The sequence below is a fragment of the Schistocerca americana genome, chromosome X (assembly GCF_021461395.2).
Source record: "Schistocerca americana isolate TAMUIC-IGC-003095 chromosome X, iqSchAmer2.1, whole genome shotgun sequence".
NCBI classification, from domain to species: domain Eukaryota; kingdom Metazoa; phylum Arthropoda; class Insecta; order Orthoptera; family Acrididae; genus Schistocerca; species Schistocerca americana.
This window is the reverse complement of record NC_060130.1, coordinates 727,322,065-727,341,306: the sequence shown is the minus strand read 5'-3', so window position 1 is coordinate 727,341,306 and position 19,242 is coordinate 727,322,065. Positions and strand designations below refer to the sequence as shown.

Below are 19,242 nucleotides of genomic sequence, written 5' to 3'. Positions count from 1 at the left end.
CAGGCAGGAGGAGGAGGCAGGCAGGAGGAGGAGGCAGGCAGGAGGAGGAGGCAGGCAGGAGGAGGAGGCAGGCAGGAGGAGGAGGCAGGCAGGAGGAGGCAGGCAGGCCAGGAGGAGGCAGGCAGGAGGAGGAGGCAGGCAGGAGGAGGAGGCAGGCAGGAGGAGGAGGCAGAGAGGAGGAGGCAGGCAGGAGGAGGAGGCAGGCAGGAGGAGGAGGCAGAGCAGGAGGAGGAGGCAGGCAGGAGGAGGAGGCAGGCAGGAGGAGGAGGCAGGCAGGAGGAGGAGGCAGGCAGGAGGAGGAGGCAGGCAGGAGGAGGAGGCAGGCAGGAGGAGGCAGGAGGAGGAGGCAGGCAGGAGGAGGAGGCAGGCAGGAGGAGGAGGCAGGAGGAGGAGGCAGGAGGAGGAGGCAGGAGGAGGAGGCAGGCAGGCGGAGGAGGCAGGCAGGGAGGAGGAGGCATAGGAGGAGGCAGGCAGGAGGAGGAAGCAGGAGGAAGAGGCAGGCAGGAGGAGGAAGTGGAGGAGGAGGCAGGCAGAGGAGGAGGAGAGGAGGCAGGCAGGAGGAGGCAGCAGGAGGAGGAGGCAGGCAGAGGAGGAAGAGGAGGAGGCAGGCAGGAGGAGGAAGAGGAGGAGGAGGCAGGCAGGAGGAGGAAGAGGAGGAGGAGGCTGGCAGGAGGAGGAAGAGGAGGAGGAGGCAGGCAGGAGGAGGAAGAGAGGAGGAGGAGGCAGGAGGAGGAAGAGGAGGAGGAGAGGCAGGAGGAGGAAGAGGAGGAGGAGGAGGCAGGAGGAGGAAGAGGAGGAGGAGGCAGGAGGAGGAAGAGGAGGAGGAGGCAGGAGGAGGAAGAGGAGGAGGAGGCAGGAGGAGGAGAGAGAGGAGGAGGAGGCAGGAGGAGGAAGAGGAGGAGGAGGCAGGAGGAGGAAGAGGAGGAGGAGGCAGGAGGAGGAAGAGGAGGAGGAGGAGGCAGGAGGAGGAAGAGGAGGAGGAGGAGGGCAGGAGGAGGAAAGAGGAGGGAGGATGGCAGGAGGAGGAAGAGGAGGAGGAGGCAGGAGGAGGAAGAGGAGGAGGAGGCAGGAGGAGGAAGAGGAGGAGGAGGCAGGAGGAGGAAGAGGAGGAGGAGGGCAGGAGGAGGAAGAGAGAGGAGGCAGGAGGAGGAAGAGGAGGAGGCAGGAGGAGGAAGAGGAGGAGGCAGGAGGAAGAGAGGAGGCAGGAGGAAGAGGAGGAGGCAGGAGGAAGAGGAGGAGGCAGGAGGAAGAGGAGGAGGCAGGAGGAAGAGGAGGAGGCAGGAGGAGAGGAGGAGGCAGGAGGAGGAGGAGGAGGCAGGAGGAGAGGAGGAGGCAGGAGGAGGAGGAGGGAGGCAGGAGGAGGAGAGGCAGGAGGAGGAGGGGGGGAGGATTAGTGTTTAACATCCCGTCAACAAACTGGTCATTAGAGTTGGAGCATAAGTTTGGATTACGGAAGAATGGAGAAGGAAAGTGGCCATGCCCTTTCGAAGGAATCATCCCAGCATTTGCCTTAAGTGATTAGCGAAGTCACGGAAAGCCTAAATTACGATGGCTGGACACGGTTTGAACTACTGTCCAGGCATGGTAGGAAAGAAGACAAATGTGATGTATACTTTATATGCTTGCCACAACATCTCATCTGAGATGTGGAGGAGTAGTAAGAGAAAACAATGTGGTATTTGCAAGTGGCAGAAATATATATGGTGAGGTCTCAGAATTAATCCCATATAAAAAATTAATAATGGCTACATAGTATAAGGAACACAAATATGGCTGAAATCAGAAGTGAGTAGTAGCACACCACCAAATTCGGACTGCAATATACATCACAAGGTTAAGCTAGACTAGTGGTTCTGATCTTTCCCTACTTAATATCCCTTTGCTGCCTAGTAATGGTGGCCAATGATCCCCCTATACTCTGTATTGTCATGTAAAGTCTTTCTATTTTAAATTCAGTCAAATTTTACCTTGCATACAAACACTCATATGTATGAAGTATTGCCATAATCATAGATGGGAAAAAATGGGGAATTTTAAAATAATTCCTAACTTTTTATATTTTGATACATTTATTCATGGCAAACAATTTTTTCCAATAGTTTCAATTAAATATTGCAACATACACTCTGCTACAGCAATCTCAATATTGTTGCTAAATGGGTGATCCACACCAAGTCTGTTGGGGGAATCCCGATGTCAGAACTTTGGGAAGTCAGTTTTTCTCCTATTCATGTGAGGGTATTAATTACAAGACAGAACACCTTCTCACTTCACATCTAATTTAAGTATAAATTCTTATGTAATAGTGTTAAAAAATTTCCAGATTTTATGTCTTAAGGTGTTTTAGTCTCATTTTTAAACTACTTGCTAACCATAATGTTTTAATACACAAAACTGGATTCACTTGCACATATTGTACAAATGTTGATTAAATTAAATTTACTCCCATGTTCAAAACTAAAATAACAATCGCCATGACGGTGTGTCTGCTTTCACCACCCCTTTCCATTCCACTGCCCCCTTGAGAAGTTAAGGTATGTCACATTAAATTTCTATTCAATCATCGAGTTGCAAGCTGATCTGATACTACATAAATGGCATCAATTAAAGAAACACCTAAAATCACTTTTCCCTTTCAGATGAGCAGCAAATATATCTGACATCCAGTAATATGTGACCTAATATGCATTACATGGGAAATACAGAAACCATATTCTCCAATGCAAACTTAAATTATAATCAACATAACGGTGACCAATAACGAAAATGTTAGTCGATTGTCAAGTAGTGATGTAAGACTACAAGATTTGAAATTGATTAAACGAACTCACAAACAGTTTCCTCAAAATAGCTCAAGAGCACACTGCAGCGCAGCTGTGCAGTGTAAAATATGATCTGTTACAATAAGACTGCAGTATGGCAGAAAACTGCATTACTTTGCAGGCAGTAAGTCAATGTGGGCTGCATCATTGGACACCACATCTAATAAAATTCAATAGTAATTTTAAATGCTGCAGTAGTTGTGCTATATTTTCTGCTACATCAATGTGTGCCTGATTTTGACAGTGCAGATACAACAGGCAGTGTACCTACCTACATGCAGGTTTTAGTACAATGTCTTATCAGTTTGCTGATTATTAGTTTGTTTTCTGGATATGCTTTGATTACGTTTGAATTGGTTACACTAAACATGTGCCAATTCTGGTTGATAACTTCAGATTTCTTTAAGCTTACAACGTTGACAGTGAAATCGAGGCAGGTGTTTTCTGTTTGCCATAACTTTCCTACAAACTGTACTCTTGTGAATGAAGTGGGTTAGAGAGCTCTTAGTCTAATTACCATTCTTTTTCTGTACACTTGTTTCTCTCCTCTTAGCAACTTCTATACATTATGCAACAATTAAAAGTTTAAAAAATCTGAACAAGGAGTTACCTCTCATAACTGCCAACATTTAAATACGATCAATCCTTAGTTCAGGGATGGTGTTACACCCTGCTGCCACTGTATTTCTATATTCTGCCATTTTGTCTGTAGACATGTTAGCATAGGATTGCTCTCCAGAACGCATCTAATGTCACATTCAAGGAGAACAGCATGACCCTCTTGATAACAAACCTGTAACATGTAACAGATGCATATATGAAAACAAAATGTTCATCACGGGCCAGGTGCAAAGGATAAGAGTGTTACAACTACGAGAAGAGGTGTACATTACAACAACCAATGCTTGGAAAAATAGGTATGGATTTTCATTTTAGACACTGTAATATTAGCTTTCAGCATGAAACAAGACAGATGAGAGAAACAAAAATTTACTAGTATGATCAATTAAAGCAATAACAGCATCTAAAAATTATATGAGAAGGAAAAGTGTGAAGTTGAATTAAAATTTTTAGCTGGCTAGTAAAAGTAACACGTGGAAATAACTTCAAATTTATGCTCTTCTTCAGGCCCAATTTTACAAATCCAATTTCCACGATTGTACAGTAGAAAAAAAAAGTTAAACCAACATACAAGTAAATTTTTGCAACAGGTTGCTCATTTCTTCTGCTCTATGGGGTAGTTCCATAAATCCCATTCACAATGCCTAAAATACCATTTGTCTGCTAGAATTTTTTCCTAGGAGAAACTTCAGGGTTTGTACAGCATTTACAAAATAAAAATTAAGGACTTTAAGCACCTTTTCATTACTGACAATAGTTGCACTTAATGCTTTAGTGAGGTCAAGAATAAAGTAAACATGGAACATGTAAAGGTGATTATTATCATGTTTTATGTACAGTCTGTTAGGTGGAACACGTAATGTTTTTAAATTGTCCTGTAATAGTCCAGTTTCGGGTCTGATCCGCCGCTGGCACAGCTCTGCCATCAGGTGACCCGGCTCCAGCCTCACTGGTTCTTGATAGCTGCCAAGAAACAATCCAGCATTGATATAATTTGTGAGTGTAGGATGCCGTTAAGTGCAGCACCCCAGTAATTTATCTTTGCCTTTGTTACTTTGTCTCATTTATGCTTCACCTTCCTGATAAATTTCAACACTCGCTTTCTCATATACGACACAATAATTATTAGTCGAGTAGGTATAGATGAAGTGTATTAACAACTCATTCACAATTTAATGTGTCACACACGTAATTTAAGCACATCAAGTCAAGTCATCCTAATCAAATTACATATAACATGAAAAAATACTTACATTGGATATGGGCTTTTAATGCCATTTCTCCCATCATTATATCAATGGCCTTTATGCAAATCTTCCACTTTCCTCCATGAGTCACAGTGACACTAGCCATTGTTTATATTCATCTTGTCATGGCCACAGTTGACTAAACACACACTTTACAGGCATTTAATCACAATTTTAAAATACACCTGTTCTGCAGTGTGTCCACAAAATGTATATTACAAACAGTGATGGCTGATAAATCACAGATCATTACTTTGTCACAGATATTTTCTTGTCAAAGGTGTAATATTTAGTTGAGGTTTCCATACCCTTTGCCATTGCTGCCAAAGTGTAGTATCTCCCACTACCAGCACTGCAATAATGAGTTTACATACAACAAATGGTGTCAGTTTCCAGTGCTGCATGTAATCGTACCCCCACTCTATTCTACATGCCCGATATGGGGATAACCTTACTCCTCTCCCCCTATAGGTCAGGCAGCTGAGTAACCCTCATAACTGCTTCAGCCTTCAACCTATAATGCAGTCTTTTTTCACCTTTTCAACTTTGATAAGTTAATCAATTTTTAAGTCTGAAAATAATTGCCACAACAAAAATAAGGCCTTTTAAGGACAATAATTCACAAAAATGATAAAGTAAGCACTTATATAAAGATTTAATTTTACACTTTTGTATGCTCTGAGTGAAGGAGTTTACTATTATATTTGTGCTAATGGAAGTGTAAGTTCTTAACCAACCACTTTTAGAGAGAGAACTGTTCAAAAACTCAGTGGAATGGTTTCCAGAAACTGCCAAGCTTACAACTGCAAGGGCTGTAGAGTGTGCAAGGAATCTGCAGAAAGTGAAGCATTTGTATTTCATTAGACATTATTCCTCAATGCTAATCAAGAACTCCGTACTAGTCATACTTCTTCCTGACTGGCTGGTACAAATAAATTCCAGACAATCAGACTGAATAGATTAAAAAAAAAGAAGCTAATATTTTGGTCCTCACTCTTGTATTGGAAGTTTTAACATTTGCTTATCTGCCTGAACCGTTCCTCACATTGTATTATTGCAAACAACAACAAGTACTGTATGATTCATGGCAATTTTCCATTTCTTTGTATTATTATTATTATTATTATTATTATTATTATTATTATTATTATTATTATTATTATTATTGTGTACAGCTGAAGTACACCACCCTTTCATTTTATTTTACCCTTCTGTATTGAGATATTCCTCCTTATCTTACCTTTTGTTCTTGAGACAAGGTGGTATGTACTCAACTTCACAGGACCATAAGTATACATAATTTTTTTGATTGCAAGACCTAAAAGCTGAAAAGACATATAGAAATGTTTTGTTGTCAAGCAATGCTCCTTATTGAGAAATGGTAAGCCACAACCACCTGAGAGGATACTGGTAGGCTCTTAAATTCCCAATCCAGCTTTGCTTCTTTTCCTATTTAAACTATAAACAACCAGATATAACCACTCTTGATTCCCAGATCATACAGTGCTTTATACCAAATCATGCCCTTTTCAGTGGCATAACCCGTACTCAACTATGGCTCCACTTGTAAAGTAAACGTTCAAAAATGGCTCTGAGCACTATGGGACTCAACTGCTGAGGTCATTAGTCCCCTAGAACTTAGAACTAGTTAAACCTAACTAACCTAAGGACATCACAAACATCCATGCCCGAGGCAGGATTCGAACCTGCGACCGTAGCGGTCTTGCGGTGCCAGACTGCAGCGCCTTTAACCGCACGGCCACTTCGGCCGGCTAAAGTAAACGTTCATCCACCGTAATCTCTCTGTTGGGCAAACAAAAATTTCTGAACTTTTTCCTTAATTACTGGTAAATATATCACATTTTATTCAGTTCTGGATTAGGATGATAATCTGAATTGAACTGGAGTGTCAGAAGTGCAAACCCTTTTTATTTCGCAGAACTTTTTACAGAATATAATTTGTTGGGGGGGGGGGGGGGGAAGGAGTTGAAAATATAATCTCTCTTCAAGCACTGTATTTCAGTACTTTGTTTCTGTACAACACTCCTCAAAATTATAAAAAAATTAAAAACACATGTAATTTGTAGATGTAAGTCATCTCCTCTAAAACATTACAGAAAGGAATTTTCAAAAGCAGGTGGCATGAGCATCATCAGAAAGGTGTTCAAATATGCTCATGACATTCCTGCAGAGGGGTGGGAGTAAATGGGAATCACATATGTAAACCCATTTTTTCCTTATAGTCAGGACTGTACCAAATTCTGATGTCTTATGTTACCTAATTCTCCATTGTCATATATTAAAACTTAGAAGGATTCTAACACATCACCAATAAATCACTACCTTACCTAGAAACTGACATCACATTCGCTGTCCTAGCCAGAACTTATTCCACTATCCCAGTTTTAGTCATACACAAGGAGAACAGTAATACGATCAAGCCAAGCAACTACAGCAGGTAACAGTAGGAATGTTTCTAGGACAATCAAAGACTTGCACCACTAGCCTGCGAAGTGTTCTTACAGAAATTTCGAATATTTCTTTTTAAATGCCTCTATCATTTTTATAAGCATCTTTCTCATGGTCATTATATGTATTTACTTTTAATGGGCATCTGAGTAGTCACAAAAAAGCATAAAAATCAAGCTGTTTCATTTCAAGATCTTTAAAAGGCTTCTTTTTCCTTTCTTGTCCCACAAGTTGGACACAATTACTGGGGATAAAAATATGAACCTTCAACCTCTGTTTTCATGTGTGTATAGCCAGCTGCTAAAAAGTTGTCACTAACTTCCTACAAATGCTGATCTGTAATAACTGATAACAGCTTTCCAAATATGTGACAGTTCTTATTCTGATCAACACGTCTGAATTCATCATGCATTGCTCAATGTTCGAAGGCATGCAATCATACCTGGTATGATAGCACATGGTCAGTTCCTCACCCATATTTGCCAATCACTCTACATGTAACATTATGTTTGTTCTTTCTTGATATTGTGGACAGTCAAAGTCCACAGAACAGTATGCAGACACTGCTGCATGTCAATAGTGATAGCTATTCTACCATTACCAGCTGACGCAGTTTCCGTATTCCTGGCATTTGCCTTGTAAGACATGTTAGCCAATTCTTTGTGAACAATAAATTGATTCTGAAGCTCCAACATCTGTTCTGAAGTGTGAAAAATCTGCATATGAAGTTTATTGTTAGTGTGGCAGATATCCTTTTTTGGTTTCTTGATATGAATTTGGTGAAAGATTCTGGTAAACAGTTAAATTTACATACTTATCTGACTGACCACACATGCAGGGGTACTCTACATTTTTGACAGTGTATAGTGAACACACTGCTACACACCCACCGATCTTTTTCCCCTTCTCTACCCCTCTCCTTCCCCAGCCTCCTGAGGCTGTGCCTGGCAGCCGTGTCCTGCTGCACCTGGAGAAAGAGGCAGCCCCACAGCACATTGTGTGCACTGAAGTCCCTCACGAGGAGGAAAATGGCATGGGAGTGCCCAGAAGAGTTCCGTCAGTTCATCTGTATTCAACGGATCACGAACTGGAAGATATAAACAACACACTGAGATTTTAACTGACGTGAGAACTTCCAATGCAGTTGCTTTTACAGTCATAGTAAGAGAGACAGAACAAAAGTCACATCTATCAATGATGAGAACAGCCACTCTACCCTTAGACCTGTCTCCAGTAACATTGTCCTTCCAGTAGTGGTGGTAGCCCCATGATGCAGTTATGTTGGTGACTTTAAAATGAGTTTCTTGTCAGCAGATGCAGAACAGTCTCTCCTGGGCAAGAAATTTAATTCTTCCAAATGCTACCAATATCACTTAAAGTTCCACTGCAACACAAAAGTTCCTATGAGAGCCATTTATTAGCGATAGTTGTCTTTGTCCTCCTGCTTCAGCGGCAGTGATTTACCTGAAGAGGTCAGGGGTTATCAATATCCTTGACAGTAAACATCACCATCAGAAAAGGAGTAGGTGTATACCTCAGCAAACAGCTGAGGTTCGAAGTACTTCGTCAATGGCTTCTGAATAATTCCAGGTTCAAGTGTAGCTCCTTCCCTCCCTCCTCCCCCCCCCCCTCAAGGTACACTGAGAGGTGCATGTACTCTTATTTTAATCTGTGGTCTGTGTTTATGTGGAAGCATCACACTTAGTGACTGGCTTCTTAAGGGCCAATGCAAAAGAAGTAGCTAACACTGGGAGTTGCACAGCTTTAAAAGCTTTTTAAATTTCATCATAGGGTATGCAGCTTAACTTTCAACGCCTGAATTTTTCTCTCCTCCCTATAAACTGCACACTTTCTGCTCCATAATGGGTGATGACCAGAGCAGTTCATACATTTCAGATGAAGCGTACAAGAATTGCCAGATTCGCGAGTTGAGCTTCCTCAATTTCCCCACGTAGCCCCCTCCAGTTACATGCCATAGTGTTATGACCATATCTTTGACATTTGAAGCATTACATTAGATTGGGAACAAACAGTCAAATCTGAAAACAGGTATAGCCTGCAAAAATATGTTCAGACAATTCCAGAGTGTCGAATGTTAAAATAAATGTTACATTTGTTTCCAATGTGCCATTGACTCATCATATAGTTCTGCACTTCCATTACACCCATATTTTTCCATTCTTCATGTAACACCATTTCCATCACATCGGAGCAGGTAAGCATGCATTTACAGAAGTTAAGGGTGTTATACATACACCCACAACATGTTAATCACCTAAGGCCTTGCATCCCAGAAGCTTCAGTACTTGCTTTGACATGGCAGTTTCAACTGTAAGTATTCCATTATGAAATCATTTAATACTTTTTAAGGACCCACCAATACCCTCAAATGGCTTATGAATATAGAAAGGGGAGACATTCTTAAACGTCCCTTCCGCTCTCTTGGTAACAATTTAAGTGTTGTGGCAGTCTAGTGCCTTGTTACTAAAATTCTGAGACTTCTCAGGCAGACTCACGAATCGAGCTCTTTGTTGTACGTACTATCTGGCGGTATACACCCATCCCATCAGGAGTAGATGTGGAATTAGGTCACACCATAGGGATCACAAGAGCCACTAGGGAAACAAGTCTCGGCCAAGATGAAGCCCTGTGTGCCTGAGCAAGCCTTATACAACTTGGCAATAGGGGGAGGGGAAGGCAGAATGTGCCCCAGAGGCTGCCCACTACAGACTGTTTTATCTCAACAGTCCTTCACCACATCTTGAGGTTGAGGGCTGTTTGCACAGATGTGTACCCTCCTCACAGTAACGGCAGTGGAGCCAAGGACCCTTTTCTCTGAAATGCACAATGTTCCACCTCTGTGCCTTATGATGGTCCCTGAAGTATGCCCAGTGTTTACGACAGAAGAGGTCTGGTGATGCTGGCCAGTCCCCAGCTCAGGAAATCCGGGTTCACTATACATGTATCTAACCACTGCTGGTGAAGCTCCCTGAGAAACAGGCAGCCCTCCCTTCCCAAAGTTCACTCAACATCAGATCCCTCCACTGGGGCCTGTCCAGCTTGTGTGATCCTACCAGCAGCTATGCTACTACTGGCATAGCCCTCAGCGTCACTGAGGCATGCAAACCCTCCTGCCTGGCACCAAAGGTGCCTTTGATTAAGTAGTGTCCCCCTGGAAGGAGAATCATCAGAATTGAACAAAATTTTCAAGACCTCATCTGTGAATGATGGAGTTAAAGACTTGGATCTAATGAACAAGAACTGTGCCCAAGCACATTAGGACAATCAAACTGAGTTTAGAATATTCCATCACTGACATATTTATGTCCACATGGGTAACAATAATGTTCCCTTAAACCTCATGCTTCTCATGAATTATCCTTTTTGAACATGAAAAGTACTCTCAAAGATCTTCACTATCAGTAATCATAATCACTCCCAATGAATTTTAAATACTGAAGAATAACACACTTCATATGCTTAAATAAAACCACTACAAAGAAAATGTTCTCAATGAGTTCACCAAAAACAGGTCTTTAATCACATTGAATAACTCTGAGCAATTAATAATGCCATACACGCAATGGCTGCCAGGATTTGTCAGGTAGTCGAATAACAGAGTCAACAATGACAAAGAGGAACCAAAATGTGGCACCCTCTCAGGAGATGCAAAAGGATATAGATTGACACACACACACACACACACACACACACACACACACACACACACACACACACACCCCTTATAGCTCGTATTATAAAATGGGAAGAAGACAGAGTACAAGTCTCTCATATTCTTTTAGTCAAATGATTTATGTATGTCAATCACAAACCACCATAAGCATACCGATTAAAGTAGTTTCCTAGGTGAAATGAGTACCTGCTCCTTTGCAGTGCACCAATGTAGTGTGACCCCACAGTGACAGAGTGGTCATGATTTTTGGAGCTTCTGGAATAAATCTGTGACGATATCCAATTTACAATCAAACTGGAGAACAGCAACTGCCATTTCTGGATGTCTTTGTCAGTCGGGAAGTGGATGGGTATTTACGGCATTCTGTTTACAATAAACCCACACATAAATGACTGTACTTGCAGGCATTTAGCTCTCACTAACCTTCACAAACTACTGGTGTCTTTCAAACAAAGCAACCTGAACATCTACAATCTATGATCAAGGATGATGGATATTCTCCACATCAGATTAGCCTAGTTTTAAGGAGGAAGAAGTGTGATCACTCCCAAGATCAAGAAAAGGAGCTATTAAAGCCAGGACAGGGCATTCCTCCCATACGTTGGCAGTGTTTTGTTGAAATAAGGCAGAATTCTAAGAATTGTTAAGTAAAAGTGATTTTCCAGCCACCAATAGGTCAGTCATAGCAGAGCACTATATAACCACAAGACTTTCTATGGATTATTCTGCCACAACCATCTTGGCAGCAATGAAATCCTTCTGGTGTTTAATTATTAAGAAATATGAGGAAATACGTTTGGTGGAAGATCTTTATCATTATGGCAGCTTTCAACTGGATAACGCATAGGACCCAGTGATTTCTTTAATACCTTCAGAATGTAAACACTTTATGCGCAGTGAAACACCTAAACAATTTTATTAATTTTGCAATCTGGATTGTAACACTGCAGCCCCAAATTCCAATAGAAGGTGTGCATGCAGTATCAGCATTAGGCATGTGCCTGCATACCACTGATTGCTCAATATTTGAAGAGGGAACTAAACTTTACAGGGAGGACTCATGGTAACCCACGAGCATGCATCTTCACACCAATTGCTGGTATAATGTTAGTGACATTTAATAGTAATCTCCATTGCATAACGCTTGCTTGAAGATGGCTGAAGGATTGGTTGTAAGCAGGTGTAGCAAGAGAACTATGTCACCGGGCTGCCATCTTGAAACTGTATGGAATGGAATATTTTTAACAGATATATGCACTTTCACTAACAATTTTTTTTAATTCTATGTAAGAGTGATTTTATGTTTTTTAATCTATTTTTGGACTTACACCCCATCGTCTGAACAAGAGTGAAACTCTCCGCCCAGTCCAAAACCAGCATTTTAAATAATGCTTAATACCACACACAGTATCTGAAATCTGTGGGTCCATCACGTGCTTTGACACTCGCAGCACCTACATATGTGTGATCTCGTACATATGGTGGAGTAAAGAACATAAAAATTTTAAAAATGCTGTGTGAACAACAGACCAAACAAACAAAGTAAAAACTCCCTTTTATTACGTTATCCTCCTTTCTCCACAGCACATCCCAAGACTGTAAAGAACAACTTTAGTATCTATCTGCATTTTCATTAAATGCTTTTTGCACTGCCATTTTAGTCTGGAGATGAGAACTGTAACTTGCAACCTGTTGCTTCATTAAATAATTTAACCAAGTTAACAAAATTTTGAGATTCTTAGTGGTCTCTGAAAAACCTTTTCAGATGATATCAAATGCAAACATTGTCAATATTAAGAGTGGTGTTGCCAATAACTTGTGCAGCCCACAATCCCACTGAGGCCCGTAATCAGAAGGACACTCTACGATGAACTATTGAAGTAGAGGCATGCGTGTAGGTTGCATGCCTATTCCTCAACATGTGTGTGCCAGTGATCCCACTCACACATGTGTGCAAAATAGGCACCTCTACTTCCGTGTGGGGAAAGCTACAGCTGCACAGTGACTAGCGGCAAAGTGCGAAGGTGTAAAGATGTAAATGCACCTTTACCCACGCAAGAGGAGCTATGTCTGGGTGGACACTTACTTCCCTAGTGGCTTTTGGGAGTTCCACAACATCCAAATAACAATTTACTACTACCATCAGCTTGGGTGGCCATCAGGCAGCACAGACACACAATGTCTGAGCTTTCCTATCACTGAGTCGGACAGCTGCATCATTTGTTCATTTTTTAAAAATGAACAGTCTTTAAAAAATTCATGAAGATACTACTTGAAACCTCCGTAGAGTACATTTCACCACTACGCAAATGATCTGTGATAGCTACAGGTGCATCACAGCATGGTGACTGAGCAGCTTTGCATTTACTTCCAAATCAGTCACAATGAAATTACTTCTGAACTAAAAAAGATGCCTTCTAAGTTATTCATGTCCACAATAAAAACCTTGGAAAGTGATCTGGCACTGCGTCAGAGCTGGCATCAGTCTAGTTATCAAACAAAACTTCCTAAATGCAATAAACTACAATGAAAATCACACCTCTAGCAAACAAATGAGCAGTTCGGGTGTAAAACACGGTAACTAACATTTCGGCCAAAAATGACTTATGCCACTTACGATGTAGTATCTTTCATGCTGAGATAAATACATGAGTTAGTTTTCAAAAATCCCCACGGATGGCAGCAGAAAACAGCTTGTTTTTTCCTCGTAAGTAGTGACATCTGCACATATAACATGTTATATGTGAGAAAATGGCTACCGAGAGAAAGTTGCGAGTTTGGAGGCTTGATAAATGTGGATGATTTTGCAATGTAAGAAGAGCTATTAAACAGTTATTTTGAGTGTGATGACAGTAATAAAGATCTGAATTACCATGAGACAGACTATGACAGTAATGTCAGCAGTAATAAAGAAGAAAATAAGGTAAGTAGTGTCACTAACCTAATATTTGCCTATGCATGTAAACAATGGTATCTACTGTACTTAACATGTTATACGTGCTAAGGAGAAATGCAGATGCTATTTTCTGTAGTTACCATGTTATATATGCTACGGATTATACAGCGAACTACAACTTGTGGATATGTACAGTAATACTCTCCTGTACGAATGTTTGTGTGCATATTATGTTTTAAAGTGTGTAGCTTGCTTGGTTAGGTAATGTAATGTGTCTACAAAATAATTTTCAACGTATTTTTGATTAAGGTTTGTTAATAAGAACTGTAGTAGAATTAAAATTGTAAACTAACTTCGGTGTGTGTTTTTCGAAGCAAATCTTTTCGTATTTAAATTATATTAGGCCTACCAATTTCTTTCTACTTTTCTTTTAGAATAATGCAGATCCTAAGAAAGGCAAACAGAGTCACGGCAGAAAAAGGGAGAGAGATGTATGAATCAATAACAGAAATGCCAAGAAGCTTTAGCTTATATTCAGAAACAAGGGAAAGGGAATGAGAGTCATGGCCGCGAACCTGGACCTACCTGTAACAGCAGAAAAAGGTGTTTCCAATTATTCAACAAGGGAGGGAGAACGGATATCTTTCAGAAGTTTTGGAATATGGGAAATGCAGAATGCCTACCTTCAAAGTTGCATACAAGCAACCAAAACAAAGAAAACTGATAGTCCATCAAGACGGAGTACAACTATAAGGTATTTTGTGACATCAAACAGAAAGCACATTGAAGTGTGTAAGGCTGCTCACATGAATATTCATAGACTACAAGGAAGTAGGGGTCACTTAGAATACTTACCATTCAAAATAAAGGAAGGCTGTAAAACCCCCATCAGGAGATGGAAGGGGAAAACACCAGCATCATCCTAAAAAGTATTCAAGTGCAGTTATTGAATTTGTCAATACTTTCATAAATATACTGCCGACATATACCAGTCATTACAAGAGAGTTCATAGTCCAAATAGGAAATTCATGAGTGTGGAGTACACAATAGAAAGCTGTTAAGACCAATACAAAGAAGAATGTGAACAACTACAGAAATTGCTCTTATCCAGTGAAATTTCGACGGATTTTTGTAGGAGAGCACAACATATCCTTTAAAAACCCTAAATCAGACACTTGCAGCACATGTGACTGCCTACATATTAAAATAGAAAATGCAAAAAAAAGGAGAAAGACCAAAGCTTATCAAAATCCTTATTTGCTGAACTTTAATTACATCAGCGCAAAGCGAAAGCAGGACATTAAAAGCAGCCGAGCAAACCAAGGCAAATGATGAAAGCAGTGAGAGTGAAATTTGTATACCACTATTAGTGTTTTCAGTTATTAAAACTGTTAAATTTAATTACATTACATTGTGTCATTAATATGTTGGCTTAAATTATTACCAACCAACTTCATAATGTCAAATTTTCCTGTGGGAAATGAACATTTTTAATGCATTGAATAACATGGTCTCTACATTTTACATTCACAAGTAACATGGCATCTACCTTATAATTTGTGTCAATGTGTTATGTATTGCCTCTTTTTCCAATTTTTAAAAAAAATAAAAAATTAAAAAAAAAATTCCATTTCGTAACCTTACCAGTGCATTCCTTAATGTTCAACTACTGCATTAAAACTTGAAGTAAAGACATAACATAGTAAAATGAGTTGTTATATTTCTACGAAACTTCATATTCCAATATCTCCAAACCACTAAAATGTCAGTTACCATATTTTATGCCCGAGCCCCTCAAATAGAATGTGATATTACTGGAACACACAGAAAATTCCTTCAAGATGATAGCAAGCTATTTCTGAAAACGTTTCTGGATGGCTATCTAGCACAAGCACAAAGGCATCCTTACTAAGCAGGAAAACTGAAGAAGGTAGGAAGGTTGCAGTTTAATGTCCCAGCAACAACAACATAGCATGTATAAGTGGTAAAATAGAGGCAGTGAAAGCAATATTGATGCCAGATGTGAAAAATAATTACACAAAATATAAAAGTACAAGGTCAGTCTGTGGGCCACAGAGCAGACAAGTGTCTCTCAGGGCTCACCTGCAGTGAGGGGCACCTCCCCACACCTGACCCCTGCCAACCTGATGAAGGGTTGTCCAAGTAACAGAATAAATAATTCCTGTTAACCAGGTGGAGAGATGATCCGTAATGTAAAAACAGAATGTCTAAAAATGTAATGAACACCAATATGACTGACTACAATAAAATAAAGGAAGAGAAATAATCAGTCAGTGGGTAGGTGGGTGGGTGCTGTCAACTGTCCAATGGGGCTCACCATACGCTGGGAGGCATCCCTCCCACTCGTCATGCCCTGACACGAGTGATATCCTACCCACATCCCCGAAACAGTGTTCTACCACCCACCCAACCTATAGAACATCCTTGTCCATCCGTATTGGAATCCCGCATCCCACAAGTCGTGTGGTATGCTCAGGTACAAAACTTTTCTCATAAACCCACTCACCATCATCTACCGCAGTCCAGTCACAAGCATTTCCTAACCAATAAAATGCAAGGCCACGTGTGAAAGCAGCCATGTTATATAATTATCAGCTTTGCTGCAATTACTGTGCAGCATTTTACATAGACATTACAAATAGCAATTGTCTCCTCGAATGAATGGCCACCACCAAACTGTGGCAAACTGAAAATTACATCACCCAGTTGCCAAACATGCTGCACACAACAACACACATTACTTCAACAGATGCTTCACTATGTGAAGCTATTTGGATATTACCTTCCACCACTAGTTTTTTGAACTACACATATGGGAATTCTCTCTGGCATATCTTACTCTCTGGCATATCTTACGCTCTTGCAATCCTCCTGGCCTAAACCTCTGCTAACCTGTTTCCACTGCCTCACCCTGCCAATTTCCCTTCTCTCGTCTGTCCACACTACTCCTTCCTTGTTCAGATTGTGTGCAGCCTTTTCCCACCACTCCTCCTCCCTTCCTCCCTCCCTCCCTCCCATGGGAATTCATTCTCCCCCCACCCCATCTTCATATATCTCTCTCTCTCTCTCTCTCTCTCTCTCTCTCTCTCTCTCTCTCTCTCTCTCTTCCCCATTGCCTTTTCCCCCCCTTTTCTCCCTCTTCCTAGATCTATTTTCACTCTACACTCTGTACTCATTTTGTCTTCTTGTATGGCCGCAAGTCATTTGTCCAAAGACTAACATCTTTTCCACTACCCCCCTCACTCCTTGCATCCATCCCTACCACTTTTTAAAAATCTGAAAGGTGAGAAAGAAAAAAATACTTTAAGGGATGAATTTTTTATACACATTGTTTAGGACATATCTGGGTCATTTAGATGCATGAACACATCAAAAACTATAAATGACAAATACGAATTTCAAAGTACTAAATTTTGAAAGTTGATTTGCTAATTTCAGGTACCTCTAGAAGTGGCTCAGGATCCAATGTTCACTATGCATGTCTCAGAAGAGAGTTGTGAACCCCTTGGATGACAGATTAATTAATCAATAATAAAGATGATGACGAAAATTCACTGAACAGGAACAGAAAAAAAGAGACGTATGTATAAAACCTGAAGTTCCCACAAGATGAGCCAAAATTCTATACGTGTATTTATATCTTTTCATTACTACAGACTTATTTTGACACATTTATCCACTGGCTCAAACTATGTTAAATCCATTGCACCATAATTATAGAAGCTGCATGGAAAATAACCAAGTCAGTTGTAAACATATTTATTAAATTTGTTATAATAAGGTAGCTACTTACTTTTCCATCAGGACAAGAACCTGGTAGACCATTATAGTGATATAAATTGAATGTATCTGGTACTGAGGTCTTCTCATCAGGGTAAAATTCTGCCAGGAATGCATTCAGTAGAATAATTCCTAGGTTCTCAGGATCCAACTTTTTCATGATAACTTTGACACTGTAACAATTATTATTTTTTTATACAACACAGTAATACCAAATACTTCTTAAGCCTAAAAGAAACAGAAAACACAAAAAAAAAAATACTGAAAGAGATGAAAAAGAAAGCATTCCAGCACATGAAAGTGAGCTATAGTGTAGACATCTCAGAAGAATATATGTGAACATTGAGATGATGAGTGCGGAAACAACTCCCTCCTGCCCCACAGATGCATATGTCCTTTGCTATTGGCCATCCAAATGATTTTGTGTTACCAATAAACTTTATTATCAGCCTTCGAGTCTTGTGTTTTGTGGTTTGTCATTCACACCCTGTGAACACTTTATTAGAGTACTACAATTTCTAGTTATAAATACTTGCGTTATCGACCTTTGTGTCACGGTTTTTCCATACACAAAACAGCTTATTGATAAATGGTCAACCAACAGTCACTGGCATTATTTTTTGCCTTTAAAAAGTCTTCCGACTACACAGACAGACAATTCATAGTAGGGCAAAAATGTTTAAGGAACATGGCAAAAACATGTGATCAAGAAACAGAACCTTAAAATTTTAAGTTTCCAGTGTTGAATCTTCAAGAAATACTACATTGTGTCAGCGTCAAGCTATACTAACGTTAAGTTTGTACCTGGTCTGAGACACCATCCACCTCTTCTGAACTCTTCTAACAGGAAACAGGAGATTTAATTTGGAGCTGGAGTGGCAGCGTAAGTCAGATGCCACACCACGTATTAGTGTGGTTCCATCTGATTCTGTCAGTAGATGATTGGCTGATCCAAGCATGGCCTTCACCTCAACAGGGAAGCGAAGGGTAAACTGGCTGAGTTAATATCAGAAAACCCAATTGGGGGGGGGGGGGGGGGGGGGGGGGGGGGGCTATCATGAATGGTGTAAGGAGCAGTCAAATGAAAATGAGACAGATGATGAAAAGTAAGAGAACTATTTATTATTTCAAAATTGATATCACCATACCTATTAACACATTTATCCCACTATGAGACAAGACGATCAATGCCATCATGGAAAAAGTTTGTCACTGTCTAGAGAACTGTGACTGTACTTTTCACCCACAGCAAATTGACAGCCACAACTGTCATCATCCTCTGTTTAAATGTACATGTACATCTACATCCATACTCTGAAAGCCACCGTACGATGCATGGTGGAGGGTACCATGTGCCACTGCTAGGCATTTCCTTTCCCATTCCCCTTGCAAATAGAGCAAGGGAAAAATGACTGTCTATAAGCCTCTGTATGAGTCCTAATTTCTCTCATTATATCTTCATGGTCCTTACACGAAATTTACTTTGGGGCAGTAATATTGTTCTGCAGTCAGCTTCAAATGTCGGTTCCTGCATTTCCACAACACTACCTCACAAAAAAGGCATTGCCTTCCCTCCAGGCATTCCCTTTCGATTTCACAAAGCCTCTCTGTGTAATACTCGTGTGCTGATTGAACCTACTGATAAGACACCAAGTAGCACACCTCTGAACTGCTTGAGTGTCTTCCTTTAA

The 19,242-nt window shown here is 40.6% G+C and overlaps 1 protein-coding gene across 1 annotated transcript in view; it reads right to left on the bottom strand.

Moving 5' to 3' along the window:
- The window catches only part of LOC124555697 (ubiquitin carboxyl-terminal hydrolase MINDY-3 homolog), a 90,255-nt gene that overhangs the window by 9,124 nt on the left and 61,889 nt on the right, over positions 1 to 19,242 (bottom strand). The window contains exons 8-9 of the mRNA XM_047129702.1: positions 17,565 to 17,724; positions 3,433 to 3,615 (exon numbers count right to left, since the gene is read on the bottom strand). Of these exons, the coding sequence (XP_046985658.1) occupies positions 3,469 to 3,615; positions 17,565 to 17,724 (307 nt within the window). The 3' untranslated portion in view covers positions 3,433 to 3,468. The remainder of the gene's footprint in view (positions 1 to 3,432; positions 3,616 to 17,564; positions 17,725 to 19,242) is intronic.